General features: G+C 43.7%; 1 protein-coding gene across 3 annotated transcripts in view; it reads left to right on the top strand.

The window, feature by feature from the left end:
* PAMR1 (peptidase domain containing associated with muscle regeneration 1) overlaps positions 1–20,548 on the top strand; it is a 65,301-nt gene that overhangs the window by 2,563 nt on the left and 42,190 nt on the right. For all 3 annotated transcript variants that reach the window (XM_054026743.1, XM_054026740.1, XM_054026741.1), the window contains exons 2-4: positions 12,354–12,530; positions 13,344–13,472; positions 20,056–20,170. In XM_054026743.1, the coding sequence (XP_053882718.1) occupies positions 12,354–12,530; positions 13,344–13,472; positions 20,056–20,170 (421 nt within the window). The remainder of the gene's footprint in view (positions 1–12,353; positions 12,531–13,343; positions 13,473–20,055; positions 20,171–20,548) is intronic.

Raw genomic sequence — 20,548 nt, 5'->3', positions numbered from 1 at the left:
TCTTTTATAGGACCCCAAGGGCCAGACCTGGTAACAAGAGGCTTGCAGGATTCCCAGCTCATCAGTGCCCTGTACATTGTCCATCCACCAAACCCACAAGGACCCCCACCTTAATACTGCCAGTGTCAGTATTACTTTGGGTGCTGTCTCCTATGTGAGATGGAACCCCAACATTCCGAGTTTCCAGGAGCAGCAGCCACCAGGGGAGGTCTTGCCATATGGATATATTAGAGGGGGATGGGGTCAGGGGCCATAGAAGCAATATAGATGCTCTAGTTTAGGGAGCGAACCCCATGTCCATTGTGGAGAGTGGGGTAAATCCCACATCCCCATGGGAACAATTCAGAAGAAATTCTGGGATGGGAGCCTCATGGATTTTCCCGATATTTCTGCATGTAATTGCAAGGAACGTTATTTGTAAGTAAACCTGCTGAGGTGCTCAGGATGATGGACAAGAATTCATAATAAAGACTAGAGACTAGTTCAGTCCAAAATCCTTTCTCCAAACACCCACAGATGCTGGGGCTGTTCGGAGATGGATTTGAACTTTGGGGCTTGCCCTTCTCTGTAGAATGGAAAGGATCAACACACTCCACACTTTGGGAAAGTTCAGCTCGATATCCTAATAAAGATCTGAGCTCTGTGGGCTTGGGCTCCATGTGCTGGTGGGCTCTCCCTCCAGCTCAGGAAAGAAACAGAGTCCTGCCCAAGTCCATTTCAGGCCCTTGCCTCTCAGCACAGTTCACTGATCAAACACAAAAACTCAGGAGTAACACCAGACAAAGCAATTCCCCTGCCCAGCGTGGCCTGTAGTCCTCAGAGACCTTTCATCTTTCCTCTCAGTGGTGGACGGAAGCCACACCTTTCCCTTAAATCCCTTGCTAGCTCATGTAACAGGCAGGTAGCCCTTAACTCTTTCCTGACTGTTTTACCCAGTCACAGGCCCGTCTCAAACAAACTCATGATAGCAAACTAACTACAGCAAGATAATAATGCCAAAACTACACAGGGGAAGCTGAGAGGGGGGCAGGGTTGGGCCAGACTGGCCCAGAGTGCTTTAGAGGCTGAAAGCATCCCACTCATTCTGGTTTATGGCCTGTATTTTGGCCTGACTGGTCAAAAACCTGCATTGAGGAGGTGGGGTTTGAGGTTTCCAGGGCATGGGGAGGTGTGGGTTGAAGAGGAGGGTGCTCGAGATGGTTGGGATCTGAACAAGGTTTGCTGTGGTCTGTACTTGTAGCATAGCATTCTGGCCAGTGACCCAACCAGCTGCCCTGAAGGGGAAGAGGGAATTTGGGTGGGCTCAGTATAAGGCAATGAAGAAGGGAGAAAGTTCTCAATATGGGGCAATGGTGGGTGTGATAAAAATTGCCTTTGGGGAAAAAAAGGTGCTGTTGAAATATGGGGAGCAAGGAACTGAGAGCTGCCGCTGGGGCAAATATCAACCCCCTAGTGCCTTTCATGGCTGCCTATAAATTAGAGTCCCCAAAATGGCAGTAGAAATACCTGCTGGGATGAGGTGGCCTGTAGAACACTGCAGTATTTATTGTACAATGGGGATTTGTAGGGCTGGTGTTGCCATGTTGGAATTAGAACGTGTACAACATTGACTTTCTTGTGCTCGGAGTTCTGCTGACCACTCATATGGTGTCACGTCAGCAATGAAGATCAACCACCAGAAAACCCTAGAAATATTCTTGTTATGTGCTGTTCGTGCCATCATACCACCTAGATGGCCAACTTCCAGCCCCAGCACATACCAAGTTACTCTCAGACTTTTTCAAACAACCTCACTTTTGTCAGACTTTTACTTGGCCTTGTTTTTAGCTACATGGAGGTATTTTCAGAGTTGCTTTTTAGGATGGGTCAGGCAAGGCCATTCATATAGTGAAACAAACTTCAAAACCATTTTGAAATTCCTGTTTATGACAGGACAAAGACCTGAAAAGTAATTTGTTCCCCCACTAACAATCTTTCTTTTCCTTTCTACAGAGGAAAAGCTTATGGGAGGTTTTCATTGTTGTATTCTTGCTAAGAAGCAAAGTTCCTGTGTTTATAAAGGGTATGACTGGCTGGTGCTTATTCTGCAGCCATCCAGGAACTTCACAGTTGTCACTTTGCTGCCCATCTGGGCCACTCAGTACTTCATTGCAGTACTCAGAGCCTCTTGCATCAAAACAGGCCCCACTTCTTGAACTACAGTAGACTCTCCACTACCTGTTATCAGTGTAGAGCAGTGGTTCTCAACCCACCGCCTGTGGGCTGTTTGCAGCCCAATCAGCACACAGCTGCGGCCCATGTGACATCCTGAGGGACATATAGGTAGTATACATATTGTGTGGATGAGGCCCACATAACACAGAGAGTTGCATATGTGGCCCACAATGGTTAAACAGGTTAAGAACCACTGGTGTAGGGCTTATAAAACACAGTTGATCAGACCTGATCCAGCAGCAGGCAGTTGTATTTATACTAAATAATTTATTCAATACTTTAAAAAATACAGTACTTAAATGGAAAAAGTATTTTTGTGGGTAGTTTAGTCCACTTCAAATATACTTCTGCATCTGGAACTAAAAATAGCTTCAGCGCTTAAAAAAATGACAAAAATATCATTTAATAACACTTACAGCACTTTTTGTCTTTATAAATATTCACTATCTAAGGGGACAATGTTAGCCAGGAATCTAAGCAATGCCTAAAAAAGAATTAAAAGCAGTATCAGCACTTGTCCCTGAATTCCCCTGCCAATTTTTGTGGTTTATGTACAAGCACTTTCTCTTTGTTTTCCTTCCCTCCATTATTTCTGTGTAAATGCCACACAAATAGCAGGGAAAACATGCTAACAGGGGAAACAATGACTCTGAGTCCTCATAAAGTTGCTGTCCAATGCACAAAGTAATCAAACTGAATAGAACAGGAAAATATTTTTCCCGCTCAGCTATCTTAGTTGTTTCCAAGAATTACAAGAAGTACAAACATTTCAGAGAGGAGTATGATTTTTAAAGTTGACATTATTGTCTTCATCCTTACAACATCTGTAGGAAGCTGGGTATTATGAGCATCATTTGTACAATGTGGAAACTGAGGCAAAAAGAGGGTAAAACAAAGACCTTCATTTTCAGCAGCGATTCGTGATTTTGGTTGCCTCACTTTCTGAGTGCCCAACTTGAGATATTTTGAAGGGGCTTGATTTTCAGAGGTGCCGAGCACCAACTACTATGGCTGCAATCCACTGGGGCTGCAGATGTGTAGCACCTTTAAAATCAGGTCCCTAGATCTCTCAAATGGGGCACCCAAAATACAAGGCATCCAAAATTAGTGCTCTGTGGCTATGTTGACATTGCATTCAGCAGTGTGACTGGAACACACACAAACGTACCCAAGCTAGCTTTGATCTAGCTAGTGCAGCAGCAGGGACTAGGCACTTGAGTACATACCTAGGGTCCCAAGAGGGCTTCAGTGATGTACCCAAAATCAATAAGAATTAGTTTTAGGGTCGGTGTTAGAATGCTATTGTTCCTGACTCCCAGGCTTGTGCTCAGACCACTAGACAATGACTGAAATCCTGGGCCTGTTATGGTCAGTGGGAAAGTTTTGCTATTCACTTCAGTGAAGCCAGGATTCTCTCTTGTTTACAGCTGATAAATTATATAGCTGCTGTGTGTGCTCAGAGCTCTCATAGACTTAAATGTCAGTTCAGCCCACAACACCTACAGGATGGGGACCAGAGACTGATTGCAATATTATCAAGAATGAAAGTACAATGGAATTAAAAAATAAAGCACATTTAAAACCAATGAGCACAGACCTGAAAGGGAAAGAAAATGTATCACCACTTGTTGGGTTTCACCTCTGTCAGTGCTATTTTTTTTTTTTTTTTGTAATGAGAAAAACTCATTTCAAAGGTATTACACTAGGGAACATTGTTTAATGTGAAAAGCTTTTAAAAATTGCTCCTTGAAATTCAGACACAAGCTTTCGCCATACAAGAGAACAGTTGTTAATGAGTTTCATAGAGTAAGAAGAAAATAAAATAAAAAGGGTCATATTTTTCCTGTCTAACATGAATTGGTTATATAAACATCCAAAGGGATGTAAAGGGAGTATATCTGTTCAAGCTTACTCTTAATTATAAAACACTTTCAATTTGCACAGCACAATTGTCAGAATTCTGGACATAATTACTTAACGGGAAAACTCATGTAATTTAGGCCTCCAGATTAGGTGCAGCCCATTATTAAAATAGAAATAACTTGTGATTTGTTTAACATTAATAAAAACAGTTTTTAAAATGGATTTCCATAGTCCCCTGGAGTGTTTGCAACATAAATTTTGCAACAATGTACTAAGGAAACTGAATGTAAGCAAAAGTGAACTTGACCAGTCTTTTATCATTGGCAAAAATAAAGGAAGGTCAAAAAATTACAGCATACAAAAAAAGTCCAAAATAATTTATTTCTGTTGAAGTATTTCATTTGTAATTAATGCTTAATTATTAAGACTGGTAGTGCCCAAACTGTGATTAGTAACATGGATTTTAGTTTTTTTTAAATGTGGGATTAGGTTTTTATAAATTAACTATTTTATCTTGACAACTTCGCCTTATGTCCAGTATATTTGAGGATGTTGCTACCTGAAAAGTGACATCAAGATATTTGCAGGAATGTTTCTTATTAATATTTTAACAATTTAGATCTGGATCCACAAATATATTTTGTCTCATAACCTCCATAGATTTCAATAGGATCTAGGCATTAGCTGTTATCTAGCAATTTCATCCCTAGATCTCAAAGCGTAGACTAGGAATGAGGGTAAGTATCACTATTTAGATTTTACAGCTGGAGAAAGTGAGCCATGAGAAAGCAGAAGTAGCTTGTAGGATTTTAAATTGTAGTAATTCAAACAATAATAAGAATGTGTTTATACTCTCTTCCTTTCTCTTGGGGACCATCTGACTGTTGGATCCAGCAGTGCCATAGGATTCTCTCTCTTTTTGTGAGTTTTGGACAGCATTAATGTATCATTTTTGTATAAAGAGTATGGGAAGTGGGGCACTGCCCTCTTTTCTCTTTAGTTACTGGGGGGGAAAGTGTGGATGTGTATTTTGAAAATCAGGATTAAATGAACTAACTAGTTTGAGATGAAAAACTGTATATCTCATTCCGAATCCCCTGGAGTCATCCAGTCCCTGACAAACCATGGCTAATATGGAGCCATTGACCTATGAGGGAAAGTCTCTGTACCCCAGTTTTCCATTCTCTTCTGACATCCAGTCCATGCTAACCTGGATCTGGTTGCAGCTAATAACTTAAAGGTGCAGGCAGGGCCAGTGCTACCATTTAGGCCAACTAGGCGGTTGCCTAGGGCGCCAAGATTTGGGGGTGCCAAAAAGTGGTGCCCCAATTTTTTTTTTTTTTTACAGCGGCTGCTGCGCTGGGAGGGGGAGGGAGTCTGAGCCGCCGGCAGGCAGCCCAAGGATTCCCCTGGGTCAGTGCGCCGCCAGCAGCCCAGGAGTTCCCCAGGTCAGCGCGCCGCCGGCAGTGCAGGGGAACCCCTGGATCAGCATGCCACTGGCAGCCCAGGGGAACCCCTGGGTCAGAGCTGCCGCACGGATCCCCGGGCCGGGGGGTGGGGAGCTGCCGCGGGGGGGTGCCTCAGGGCGGGGTGGGAGCTGCCGTATGGCTCCCCGGGCCTGGGGGGGAGCTGCTGCGGGGGGGGGGGGGAGAGCCTCAGGGCAGGGGGGGAGCTGTCGCGGGGGGGGCGCCTCAGGGTGGAGGGGGGGGGGCGGGGAGCTGCCGCAGGGCGGGGGGGGGGCACAAGGTGGAAGTTTTGCCTAGGGCGCGAAACTTCCTTGCACCAGCCCTGGGTGCAGGGTAACATTTTCAAACATGCCTTAGGCTAGGTCTACACTATAATCTTCCACTGGCATGGCTATATTGAGATGAGATTTGATCCCTTACCAACACAGTTGTGCTGGCAAAAGCCCCCAACATAGATGCAATTATACCTCCAGAAGTATAGTTTGTTTTGTTTGACGGGGGGGGGGGGGGGGGATGTCAAATAAGCTATGCCAGCAAAATCCACAGCTCTGCTGGTATAAATTGCAGACGCCCTCGTATATCTTGCTGGTATAGTATACTGGTACTACCGAAAAAACACACTCTTATATGGGAATGAGAGTGTCCATGGGGAATTTAGTGCTATAACTAACCTTAGCTTATACCCGTATAACTTTCCATGTAGACAAGCCCTTGGTCACTTAGGAGCCTAAATCCCATTGATTTTAAATGGGATTTAGGTGCTTAACACTTGTTGAATGTTTATGTGGAAGGTTTTGTATCTCACTCCCAATGCCCTAGAACCATCCATTTGCCTCCCCCTACAACCTGGAACTAGTCTGGTTGCCCCTGATCTATGACCGGGTTGCCAGTGATCTAGCGGTGAAATGCTGGTGCTTTTTTGGCTCACTCTAACGGTCACTGAAGTCAGTGTCAAGACTTGACGAGAGTGAAATCAGGCCCATATCCCATTGTCAGCCCCCAAGAGCTACATGCTCTCCCAGCCCTCAGACTGAGTAAAGCTGGTGATTTAGATTTGCTCTCTCTCCCATCCACCTCTCCCTTATTTCAGTAAGACCTTATTGTCTGTGCAAACCCTTTTAAACTTTTAAGCTTATTTTTTTTTTAAATTTAAAGCAATACCATGAAACTATTTTGGGGTGGGAGGGTGCAGAGTGTGCAAAGAGAGACTGCACCCCTCTCTGGAGAGGTTTCCAGCTCTTCGGAAGGGTGCAGTGAAAGCTAAACTTTGGATGCTTGTGTTTTCATTGAATTGCAAACAATAGTTCTGTCAGCCCCTCAGATGTGAACCTTCCCGAGTAGTAATAAAATAATTTCTTGTGGGACTTTATCACCTCGTTTTCTGAGGTCCTGCAGTTTGGGATAGAATTGCATTTGAGGTTTGGCAAGGAGGCGGATGGGTGAGTCATACGTATGCCCCGACCATCCCAGTGATGGGAAAAACAGACACTCTTCTGTCAAGGCGATGTGATTAATAAACTGTTTCAGTTCCTCTGCCACACTCCATGCTGGGCAGCACAAGCAGGTCGCTCGGTGGGAGGGGGCAGCTGCCTTTTTGGAAAGGTGAAGATGAAATAAGTCTATTTGAAACAAGGAAGAAAAGTATCCTAGGCAGGAAGGAAAGAGAAATGATGTCGGAGGCTGACAGCCAGGGAGCATTCCTCAGGACTTGTCTTGCTGTGGATTCATTTGCAGAGTGCATTGGGTACTAATGAAAGGTTGACAGCCCTGAAGATTAGCCATGGAGCTGCTACAGTGCAAAGGCCCAGATTCATCCCTGGGCCAGTCCTGTGTGATATATGGTATATAAGTGGGAATATGAGTATCATTTTTACAGAGGCAAAAAGAGGTTAAGAACAAAGGCCTGCATTTTCCACAGGCCCAGACTCTCCTATTCAGCAATTCAGCTCCCAGAACAAACTAAACTGAACCTCATTCTGCAATAGCCTTGATAGGCACGTCTACAGTGCAGGTGGAGTGAGCCCTCCAGCTCTGGTGCACAGACTTGTATTAGTGGGGCTCATGTTAGTGTGCTGAAAATAGCTGTGTGGATCCTGCGGAGGCTTGGGTTAACCACCCAAGGGGTGAGAGCCTCGAGTGAGTCTTTGGGCTCTCTGATGAGACAGTTCACAAAGGGGTCATTAGTACATAGTGAGCTGGGGATGCCAGGCTGGATCCCTTCATTTCTGCTGGGTACTGAACAACCATCAGATGGTAATGGCCTTATGAACCATAATGCCCCCAACATTACAGGTGCATTTATGTGCTTACTAATAACCGCGAGTGCAAATAAAAAGGATGCACACATCTAAGTACCTTACTGAACCTGCAGACCAGGTAGATAGACCTGGAAACGTACCCACAATAGCAAAGGCTAGGTTGAAGATCTCTTAAAAATCAGATCCCAGCTCACTACCGCCAAACAGGACTGGACTCGAACCAGTGACTGAGAGGTGAAAAGTTCCACACTACACTGACATGCTCCTAAGTCAACCAGTTACTCCCACCCACTCTCTGACACCTTTCCCCCTGCCATTTGCACTCTTTAATAACATTGCTCTTTCTTGCTCACAGTTTCCATGACCTGGAGCTGGTTTCTTATGTGCAGTTTGTGCCTGGATCTAATGGCCTTTTCTTCCATCATGAAGACCTTATAAATTAGCCCATTGTTTGTTTGCTTGTTCTTGTTTTCATGTTTCAGATAAATATTTTGCATGGGGAGTTTTGCAACTCAGCCTCTTTTTGAGTCACTTCAAGTCTCTGCCTGGACATGTTTCACACTCTCCGGAAATACAGCTGCTGGCTACAAGTCAGACTTGCTCCTTTGAAGGGTGCTTCTATTTAGCAAAGTCAAGCCACTAACTGCCCCACAAATATTTTAGCCATGATTCATAATGGTCAGCTTCTAATTTATTGCATTTAGCTCCACCAATCAATCCCACCTCCCCTCTTCCTTCCTCTCCCCTCAATTATGAAAGTAATGGTGAAGGGTGAGTGGGGGAGTAAACTGAGTCCCAAAAAGGGATGAAGTGACATACTGCCCCCAAAAGCAAGAGGATAGCAGCAGGGGAGCAATTATGCCTCTCTGAGTCACAGTTCCTTCCTGGAGCTCCTGCTGGGGCAGAGTATCTATGTGCTCTTCTAAAGGCTCCATCTAGCCTTCATCAAGACAAAAATGGTCTTTAATATATGTTAGCTGCTCTTTTTATGTCCACTTTAAAGTGTCCAAGCAAAATATCCCTTTCGCCTTTTATTACACAGGGTGAGGAGACATCTGTGTAAAGCAAGCTGGAGTCCAGAGTTACTAAAGACACACTGTCAAATCTTTATGTAGATTAAAAAAAAAAAAAAAAGTGTACAAAACCTAAGAACAAGAGATTCCATTATTTTTTTTAAATCCGGAGGAAATGGTTGAAAATGCCAGACACACGAATTCCCCTGCCATGTGTACTCCCCAAACTTTGCAGCCCGGTGTTAGTGCATGAGAACCTGAACGTGAATTAAATTGGTTATAAATCAACGGAAAGCCCATTTCGGTGTCTGCAAGAAGTGAGCAAGCAGCAGACACAGGGAAAAGGAAATCTGATGTTTACAATTCTTTAAGGGCCAGAGTCTGCTAACCCTTACGTATGTTGCTTTACTCTGCAAATAGACCTGTTGATTTCAACATGAGTAAAAAGAGAAGAATCTGGCCTGTGGGTCTGGTCGTATGAAAAGAGATTCGTATGAAAAGAGATTAGAGGAGCTTGGGTTGTTTAGTCTGACAAAGCGAAGGCTGAGGGGGGATATGATTGCTATCTTTAAATATATCAGAGGGGTTAATACAAGGGAGGGAGAGGAATTATTCCAGTTTAGTACTAATGTGGACACGAGAACGAATGGATACAAACTGGCCGGGGGGAAGTTTAGGCTTGAAATTAGACGAAGGTTTCTGACCATCAGAGGGGTGAAATATTGGAACGGCCTTCCGAGGGAAACGGTGGGGGCGACGGACCTGTCTGGTTTTAAGATTAAGTTGGATAAGTTTATGGAGGGAATGGTTTAATGATAAAACATAGTAGCCAAGGAAAACCAAGCAATGGTACATGAACAGCATAATGGCCAACAAGGGTCAGGCTAGAGACTCTTGCCTATATGCTCGGGGTATTACTGATCGCCATATTTGGGGTCGGGAAGGAATTTTCCTCCAGGGTAGATTGGCTGAGCCTCTGGAGGTTTTTCGCCTTCCTCCGCAGCATGGGGCAGGGATCACTAGCAGGAGGGTCTCAGCCGACTGAAGTCACTAAAACACAGGATTGGGGACTTCAACTGTAGAGTCCAGGGAAGGGTCTTGCGGCCTGCAGCATGCAGGGGGTCAGACCAGATGATCATAATGGTCCCTTCTGACCTTAATGTCTATGAGTCTATGAGTCTATGAGTCTAGTTGTACCAATGTAATTAAAGCTGTGATTTGATATCAGTTTAGTTAAAAACACTAACAATGTTGTATGTGGATACTCAGATTGATTTAAACCTGGCTTATATCAGTTGCATTGGTAAATTTATCAGCACAATCTAAACTGATATAGATCCCATTTATCGCTATGTACTAGAAATCTTTAAGAAAATGAGATTTCCAGCTTGATTTTGGAAACCGAAGAGATTTACATAAAATTTGTTAAACCTTCCAAATTTCAGGGTATTTGTTCAGGGGTTCAGCTTTCACTAGGAATGAGATGCTTTCTAGGACAGCTAATTGCATTGTTGTTTTTTAATGGTGGATGGTGAGATGTGTTGAATTGGAATGTCAAAAGTTGAGCAGTTTTAATTAGGAGGAAGGTCTTGGCTTAGGGTGAATAGTGGTGAACAGGGACAGGCAAAATCAGATAATTATACCTTTGTAATCAATTTGCTTAGGAATCTGCATAAAATACAGTTCACAGACAATCTATACATCATATATCTATATCTCTGTACAAGAAAGAGGTATAGTTATGTGTTTAGTGGACCCAATATGGTCCAGTTGTTTGTCTGCTCATCTGGGAGTTAGGAGACTTGAGTTTAATTCTTGGCTATTGTTTTTGCTCTGGGACCACGGGAAAAGACCCGCCACCTCCTCAGTTGCCCATTTGTAAAATGGGGGTAATGATATGTATCTTTGTAAAGCCCTTTGAGACCTATGGATGAAAAGTGTTCTATAAGAATTAAGTATTATTATGATTTTAATACAAGCATATATTATTGGACTGGAAAATTACCAAACAAACCACCACCTCACCAAATGTCAGGAGTTGCTTTTTTGTTGTAGATGGAAAGAAGGTAGGCAACAATCAGGCTTAGAATGCAAACTGACTTTCAACTAACTATGGAGTCCAAACTGTGATGCAGTTTCCAGGAGTTTGTGAGTCCAGAGCAGAGAATAGGCTATGGAATTACACCAGGGATGAATTTTGCCTACAGCGATTTAGCTCTCCAGCTAAATACAAAAATCAAGAAGCTGTAGGTGGTCCCTTTTTGCTGGGCTAACTAACTATTATTAAGAAGAAAGGCAAGCTTCTGAGACTCAGGCTTTATCAGGCCATGGAGAATTGAGTGAGGCAGAACTACCACTGAATCCTACAGAGAGTTAATTCAGACCTCATAATTAAATTATGAGACACACTGAATCAAAAAGGAACTGTGTGAAAAGGAAGCCAGGTAGCATGGATGGGAGTTCCGCTCCTTAATAGCAATGTCTGGTTTGTTGCAATAACAAAGCAATTCTGTCACTCAGAACAAAAGGGAAAGAATATTCTGTGGCCAAAAAGGAAAAAAGAGGGTCTCATTATGTTTCTTTCACATCTCATCTCTCCAGTCTGCTCTCTCACTTCTTATTATCAGGCTCCACGAAAACAGCCATCAGGTCTGTCAACTGGTTAACAGACATGCTGACAGCATCATGAGCTCATTAGATTCCAATTTGTAGAGTTTAGACAGTATGGTGGAGGAAGGGAGATGGGATCTGTAGAGTTACTGTATTAGTCTGCAGTCACTATCCAAGGTATTTCAAGCTGTGGTTTCTTAGGAGGGCACTGTCAGGATAGATTAAATCTCAAAATGTAGCAGGGAGAGGTAATTAAAAATGATATAAAACCCTTATCTAATTAGAAATGTTATCATGAAATGAAATTTCAAACAAACAAAAATCAATGGAAAAAACGGTTTTCTCTTGCAATGAAAGCAGCACTGTGCTAGTGAAGTGAAACTAGGAAATAAACTGGACTAGAAGCCAGAAGTGAAATTGAGCTCTCCATTTGGACTCCCCATTCTCCAAGCTGCATGAATAGCAAAATAATACACAAAATGGCAGGAAAATTAAAGAGTCCAGCAGATATTTTAAATTCTTTTGGAATAAATAATCTAAATTGGAGATGAGGTAGTGAATAAGGCCTGGGATTTTTAAAAAGAGCTTTAAAGTGAAAATGTCCCTTCAAATTGAGGTTTTTCCCCTCTGAATGCAGAAGCAGGGAAGTCTACCAGAGAAAGGAAGGAACATATTTCCTTAATTCTGGGCTCAGTGCCTCTTTGGCTGGCAATGCAGATCTGCCTCTTTGTGTTTTAGCCACCCAAACTCAATTTATATTTTGGCAGGATCAGATATGTTATAACGTGGTTTGTCATTTGTCATGTTGCAGGCCTGGGACAACCTCATGCCATGTATGATCTGACTATTAACGGAATAACAATCAGTGAACTGGGTAATTCTCTGCATTTTATGCATTATTTCTCCCCCACCTTACTTTCTGTTTTCAGAATACATGGTGATCAATGAAAACTGCCCTGGAGCTGAATGGAATATCATGTGCCGGGAATGCTGTGAATATGACCAGATCCAGTGTGTCTGCCCGGGCGGGAAAGAAAAAGTGGGCTACACCATTCCCTGCTGCAGGAATGAGGAAAATGAGTGTGACTCCTGTTTAATCCACCCAGGTGTGTTGGTTTGTAACACTGTCCCTTGTACCTCTTGTGCTCTCACGCAGGGTTTGTGGTGAAGTGCCAGCATGTGTAGCCGGTCGTTGTGCACAGAGCCAGATAGGGCACACAGCCCATTTTGGCTGCCTGACTTCATGGATTGCTTTTAGTCTCCTCAGGGATCCATCTGTGCCAGTGCAAGCAGCTCCTGCACCAGTGTGAGCTAATGCGTTCAGCATATGGCCTCATGTAGCACCATTGCTGGTCCCACTATGGGCTGAGAGTTTCCAGGGTTCTCTGTGCAAGCCTGGAAGCTCTCCACAAGGTAAAGTCATAACTAGTTTCACACAGGTCATTTCTGGCTGGGGATTTGATTTCCTCAGCCTCCGGATCTGGTTTGTACATTGCATTATTAAATGAGAGGGGAAAGAGGCTGGGGAGTTCGGACTCTTCAGAAAGCAATGGGAAAGCAAAGTTAAAAGTAGAAAGAGGGAGAACCAGCTGAGAACAAATTAGATTTACTTACAACCAGGGATGGAGCCACGGCTGCATTGACATCCAAACTCACACTTCCCTGAAGGGTGTTCAGAGCAGGGGGGATGGGATGTAGACATACAGGGCAGCTACCAAGATCAGATCCAGATTCGAGAGCTTGAACTTGGCAAAGTGGGGGACAGATGAGATCCACAGTACTCAGCACCACAAAGATCACAAGGTCATTTGGATTGTGAAACACAAACTAACAGATTCCTCCCCCGCTTTCCTCCCCCCATCCTCTCCCTCCCACACCAGCTGTCTAGATGTCATTCAACAAACTGACTCTGCTTTCAGGCTGCACCATTTTTGAGAACTGCAAGTCCTGCCGCAATGGCTCCTGGGGTGGAACGCTAGACGACTTCTACATCAAAGGGATCTACTGTGCGGAGTGCAGAGCAGGCTGGTACGGAGGGGACTGCATGAGTAAGTGCCCTCAGTGAGATACCCTACAACTGGGCAGGGTGGCACTGGGGATATAGTGGAGGGGATAGAGGAGGGGGTGACTTAATCAGGTCATAGGAATTGCCATGCTATACCAAACCAGTGGTCCAGTTAGTTCAGCATCCTGCCTCTGAGAATGGCCAGTACCAGAGGGTTCAGAGGAGGGTGTAAGAAATCCTGCCGGGAGCGGTTATGTAATAATATGCAGTGCTCAGAGGGATAACTACCTGCTTGCCCTCATCAGTGAGAGGTGGGCTTAGGCCCTGAAGCATGAGTGTTTATAAGCCTTCCAAACTCCTGATGTAGTTTTTTAATCATTAACTATTGTAACTTTGGATGTTCTAATTATCCATGTTATTTCTTTGGATTTAGCCAGAAATAAAAGGGGTGCCTAACCAAACACTACAGAGGCACTTGAGGAAGCATGAAGATTTACAAGAACAATTATATTAAATAGCAGTTTCTCCCCACAGCCAGCAAAACTCAGGCCCCAACAAAGCACAAATCTCTCCTCACACAGATCTAACCACCTCCCACAGCAGAAATGCAGTGCCTTGTAACTTACTCTAACGGTCTAAAGACTGGGGCTATTTCAGACCAGGGTGGGGCTATTTCAGGTCTTGTTCCAGAGTATATAAAATAATGGAAAAAAAATTTGTTTGCGTCCTGCTGAGCTCTTGGCCTCAATGTTCTCTTCTGCTAGGGAGTTCCAAAGGCTAATGGTATAAAAAGGTATTTCTTTTTCTCAGTTTTAAATCTGCTGCCTTTCATTTTCATTGCCTATCTCCTTGCCCTTGTATTATGAAAAAGGATGAATAGTAGCCCCTCATGTACCTTCTCTGTTCTAGTCATTATTTTGTACACATTTATCATGTGTCCTCTTATTCATAGCTTCCTAGGCCAGAAGGGACCATTGTGATAATCTAGTCTGACGCCTGCATAGCACAGGCCATAGACTTTCAGTAGATAAAAATAAAAATTCATGGTGTAAGTATCAGTCTTTAAATACCTAAACTGTCTAGATCAGCAAGTTCTAACTTGAGCAGAGTCCATTCAGGCCTCCATTCCTCTGAGGCCGATAAGCTGAGTTTCTCACAGTTTGCAACGTGGGTTTTTTCTGACGACATTTTAAAAACCAGCGACCGTTCTGATCTGTGTTGATACTAAACATCCCATCACACTTTCCATAAGAGTAGAGATAGGAAAGAACCATTGGGTCCATCGAGTCCTTCGTCCTTCTGCCAGCACAGGTTCTGGCTACACTTTGAGTTGGGGGCATAATTCCCAGCTTAAGGAGACATACCCGTGGCTAGCTCTGATCAAGCCATTGTGCTAAAAATAAACTGTAGCCATTTTGGCTCAAGTGGCAGGAGGGACTAGGATGGGTTCCTTAAACTAAAATTTGGCTGGTCAAGGCATGCATGCAATCCACCAGCCAGCCCATACCATATGACAAGGCATCGCATCAAGATGCATTACAGCCCTTGTGTTCACATCTGGAATATTGCATTCATTCTGGGCACTTCGCTAGCAGAAGGGTGTCAATCGACTGAGGGGATACAAAGGAGAGCAACAAATGTGACCTGTCTGCCCGGTGCTGTATCTAAACACTGGAGTGCGCTTTGCTAGTGAACACATTCCTTTTTCCAGCACCGTGAATGGCTGCTTATCCATGTTCTGCACATTTACATGGCTTAGCCTTGAACGAAGATCATCAGTGTGGGGAATAGTTTTGCTAAATGAGCCAAAAAAGTGGGGCCTTTGTGGCTGAACTGGCAGAAACTGCCATTCTAAGGTTTTCTCAGCTGAAATTCACTGCTCACATCTGAATGTTTCTTTTCAGCTATGAGAGCTGACCCTCTGTATGTGGGACACATCATTTTTTCCAATATGGCCTAAATTTTATTCTATGATTGAACATTTAAAATGCACAGGCAGCTGGGGTGCTATACACACTGCAAGCATGATGCTTTAGAGTTTGCATTCTGGAGTGAAAAGACCCTATAGTTACTTAAAATCAGAACAATTTCCATTGGTCAGAGGACAAAAAGCATTGTCTTCAAAAGCAATTGCAGCCTACACTAGGAGAGTGTGGTCCTTTGTCTCCCTCTAGAGGTGGTCCAAATATGAAGTTTATGAGTCTGCTTCTGCTTCTCGCTAGAGGAGTTAGTCTTTTAGTTTAAGGGACAGAATCTCTTGCTTTTAGATCAAAAGGTTCCAGGGTCAAATCTTACTGATGGCCTGAGCAGAATCAGTTCTATAATCACTGTCTGAAAAATATTGAGAGTGGATTGCTATATGAAAAGAAAGACGTTTTTGTAGTTGGCAAAAAAAATAAATAAATAAATAAAAAATCTTAAAGCTTCATTTTTTGGTCCATCACTTCAGTTTGCAGTCTGTGATTTCCCATTAGAGTTGAGCAAATAATCACTTATAGAATCATTTACTTGTTTAATAGACTTTCCCTTCTTTTTCTGGTGGCGGAATGGCTGGGAGCTGATCTCAGATTACTCATTATTTGACATTTTTTGCAAATTGCCTTGCTGTTTGACACTTAAATGGTGGAAATACGAGCTTTGTTATGTAGTTGTGATTGGTCATGTAAGTCACATGGAGATTTCCCGGCTGTAATCAGGTTTCAGGTGCAAACACTCCAGGTAATCAGGTTTCAGTGTGCAAACTTTACACATGGTGTGAACAAACATATGTGTGAGTTATCGCTATTTCTTGCTTTTAAATACTTGGGAGGTGCTCAGAGACTGTAAGATAACAGAGGCTGTATAAGTGACCGCTAGAGACCTCTGAGTGTATTATTCCTTTTCATATTTAATGCAGTAAAAACTCTTCATGTTTAAATGGAAATGAAGCATTTCCCATCTGCAACAGCAGAACGTCAGAGTCAGAAGGGTTCTTCACTACGGAGTAGGGTGACCAGACAGCAAGTGTGAAAAATCGGGACAGGGGTGGGGGGTAATAGGAGCCTATATAAGAAAAAGAGCCAAAAATTGGGACTGTCCCTATAAAATCGGGATATCTGGTCACCCTACTACAGAGTGGAGGCCCATTTTGCTGCAGAGTACTTGGGACCTGTGCATATGTGAATACATGTGGACCAGAGAGATTAAAGGGAGAGAGACGCACCCTTTTCTGTGGTGTAAAATACACTGCAGTACCGCAATCCACTCACCAGATGGTGCCCAGAAGCTCATAAATGGCTTCTTTTAATGTGTAAAGACAACAGACATTGCAATGGGTTATAAGCTGAATGAGGCAAACTGATTTTTCTTTTCCCTGTGTCATAGTTTGCTGGGTGGAAAGTCACAATATTAAGTAAGAATAAGACAAATGAGGACAAAATTCACTTCAAATGGTGCATAAAGGTACACAGCTGCACTTGAGCCTCTGGGGCCTTCATTTTAACACTGGGCTGTTTTGATGAGGATTTAGACAGGGGTTATCAAACTTTTGTATTGGTGACCCCTTTCACATAGCAAGCCTCTGTGTGTGACCCCCCTTATAAATTAAAAACACTTTTTTACATTTTAACACCATTATAAATGCTGGAGACAAAGCGGGGTTTCGGGTGGAGGCTGACAGATCGTGACCCCCCCATGTAATAACCTTGTGACCCCGTGAGGGGTCCCAACCCCCAGCTTGAGAACCCCTGATTTAGAAAGTCTTTATTTGGAGAAAATAAAGGAGAAGGATATGAATTTTTCTCTGGACCCTGACCCTTAAATATTCTTGAGAAGGCGAGTGCACATGTACACACACACACTCCCATTACAGTAAACATATTACTGATGAGATGACTGATTGCTTAAATATGTAGGGCTAAATTAAGCCCATCACTGTGAAGTGTGCCCAAGTGGGGAGAGAACAATTTTGGGTCATTATTCACTTAGACTTAATGGTGGTGATCAAGAAGTGAAGGCCTCTGACTCTACCATTACCAGTCCTCCTGAGCCACCCAGGTTCTGTCTGTCTCTCTCGCTCCCTCCACCCCCCCAGCAAATTTCTGAATGCCAGTGGATGTAACACTTCTATCATTGTTGCTTTGTCTCCTGTCTTGGCTCCTGATGGAACCCCACACTGATGCTGGGAAACCCAAACAACAGGTGTTGAACTGTGACCAGATGTCTCCCCCCCCAATATGAACTCTCATAATGGAATAGAACTCAAAAGACTCCTGAGTTGTTTTCTCTCTCAGTTCCAGGCCTCAGAGAAGAATCTTTATGTGCCGCTGAAAGCAGCTTTTTTTTTTCCAGACAGGAAAGGAACCCTGATGCTGACACTTTTCCAAAGTGGATTATTTTTTTCTGAAAGAAGCCGGATTTGCCAGCATTAGTGGCTGGGGTACAAATTATTCTTGAGAATTTTCCAGGTCTCCCACAGATTTAGAAGGCAAAGAAGTAAGATCCCATTTGATCAGAAGGTGATGGAGCTGTTGTTTGCCTGCTGTTTGTCTGGGGGAGGCAGCACAATGTCTGCTAGAGGAGCAGGAGAAAGGGTGAAGATCTGATCTGATCTCGGATGTGCTTCACGCAGAGAAGCAAATCTGAGAATATTCTTTTGGAGGAAGTCTCTGAATGGCTCCTCTTTAGCCTTCAGACCACCTGCTTTGTTGGCCAAACCTACTTCCTTGGCATGGACGTTCAGAAGTTCAGACTGTACTGTTCCAAATAGAAAAGTGCATTTAGTATGCCCCGCACATAAGCATTCTTTTGCTTCCCTTTGTGAAAGGCAGGAGTGCAAAGGAAGCTCAAAAGGCCCTGGTTACAAAAGGGAAGCTTTCTTTGAGGTGATCCAAGAACCTTGTCACGCAATCTGAAGATTTCCCGCTGCTTTGTCTCAGGTTGTTTTTGAGGCAGGAGCCAGTCCCTTTCCTTGCTGTGGGAAGGCACATTATCATGTGCACTGTAGCAGATTCTGGCATCCTAGCTGCATCCTAATGGGCCTACAGGAGTGTAGTAATTAATTTTCATCTTTTACATGAGGAACCAACTAAACCCCGGTGTAGGATGAAACACTTGTGATGAACTCCTCTGAGCGGGAGTGCTGTTTCATCAGGTTCCACTTAATTGCGGGTAGCTGAGGGTAAACCAACAAAGCGTGTTTTATTAGATAGACAATTCTTAACAGGAAACAGGAGCAATTGACCTTCAATTTTCCCATGTCTCTCACCATAGTTCAGACACATAAGGCCTAATTTTCAGAGGCTGACTTCAATGGAAGCTCTGGATGCTCTGCACTTGTGAAAATCAGGTCACTTCCACACTCGCTTGTCCTCCAAAGGGAAGTGTGGCTTATGGCAAATGCCACTTACAGTTACAGTCCCGTCAGTCAAGAGGGAGTGCACTGAGCAGCTCAGGGTCCCTGTTTGGGAATGGATCAAACTTATTGATTCTCAGTCAAGGAGCAGTGAATGGAATAAGGAGGCTGAAAAGCTTCTGGGAAGTCTCTTGGCCCCTCCTCCACAGCTTAACTACAGTCTGTTGGCCTCTTCCAACAGTTCTCTCTCCTATGCTTGGTCTGCAGCCTACCCATAATCCCCCAGTGCAGGCATGTTATTACCCACAATGCAATTTCTAGAACAGAAGATGCGGTCAGAATCATCCAGCAGTGTATTAACAGAATGCTTAATGAAAATCCTGATAAGCTGTAAGACTCCAGGGAAAGGTGTAGCCAAAAAATTAGGCATCAAAAGATGTGATGTGCATGGTATGTGATAACATAACTCTGTACCTTCACATAAGTAATGTTTATAAAGTTCTTTAGGATCCTTGACAAGGATTCTCTCATTGAAATAGGCATTATTATTCCCATTCTACAAGCGGGGAAATTGAGGTATAATGCAGTTAAGTGACATACTCCAGGTGTTTGGTGGCAGAGCTGAAAATAGAACCCAGGATTCCTTACTCCCAGTCCTCTGCGTTAAAAGTGTTCCTTTAACTCCAGGCTGTGGGGAAGAGGAGCAGATCAAGTATGGATTACTGAAATTTAGGTCCAGGATTGGAAAGGGATCCAGTGGTGCTCCAGATGCAGCCGTCCCTCTCAAAACTTTACCGTATCCCACCTACTTTGCCACAGCTCTGCAGGCCTCACTTTGACTAGTTGCTGAGTGGGAGACTGCAAAGGTTAAACGTCTCCCTCTTAACCACATCCACATGTCGGCATGTGAAAAAAGAGGACGAAGGGGACAAGGACTGAGGGAAGGAATCCTTCTGAAGAGGGGTAGGAAGGAACTAGGATTAGGGGAGCCCCACATTTTAGGGTAGGACTTGGGGAGGCCAAATATTGGTGAGTCCAGACCTTAGCTATGATTAATCTGGTGCTGATGTGGAGAGATGATACTATATAAGCTTAAAGGAAGGGTGTTGAATTTCTAGATAATGCTGAAATAATATAGTAGCATAATAATACTAATAATATAGTGGGGCATTTTAGTCATTCAGGAAGTTGCCTCAGATGTTAGTATGTCAAACAAGTCTATTCTGGCCCCTTCTCCCTGAGGAGCTGACTGAAGGTTTCTAATGGACTCGCTGTTTTTACTTTTCCTCTTCAGGATGTGGGCAGGTTCTTCGGGCTTCCAAGGGTCAGATTTTGCTGGAGAGCTACCCACTGAATGCACACTGTGAATGGACCATTCATGTTAAACCTGGGTTTATCATCGAATTAAGGTAAGTGGGAGGTGAATTTCAGCAAATTCTGTCTTCTGTATGAAGCAAGGTGGCATGTGTAACAGATGGGAATCACATTTTGATCTACAGTTGGGTCAGACTCTGGTGGCTCTATGGCAAAGAAAGTGCTGCCTCCATCTTAGGAAGGTACTCCATATTTGGCACCTGACCCAGCAGGAGACCTGGGAATGCTGCACTACTGGCCATGTTCTGCCTTCAGTTCCTTCTTGGAACACCAGCTGATACCAATGGATGTTTCTAGAGACATCCAGGGCAACATATATCCCTAGGTGCCATTATGGTCAGAGCATCCAATGGTCCAACAGGGAAGCACCAGGCTAGTGTAGAATGGATTCACTGAAGACAAAACTCAGGAGT

Source organism: Malaclemys terrapin, chromosome 4 (genome assembly GCF_027887155.1).
Source record: "Malaclemys terrapin pileata isolate rMalTer1 chromosome 4, rMalTer1.hap1, whole genome shotgun sequence".
Lineage (NCBI taxonomy): Eukaryota > Metazoa > Chordata > Testudines > Emydidae > Malaclemys > Malaclemys terrapin.
Note: the sequence above shows the minus strand (reverse complement) of the source record. Positions and strands in the feature narration are given on the sequence as shown.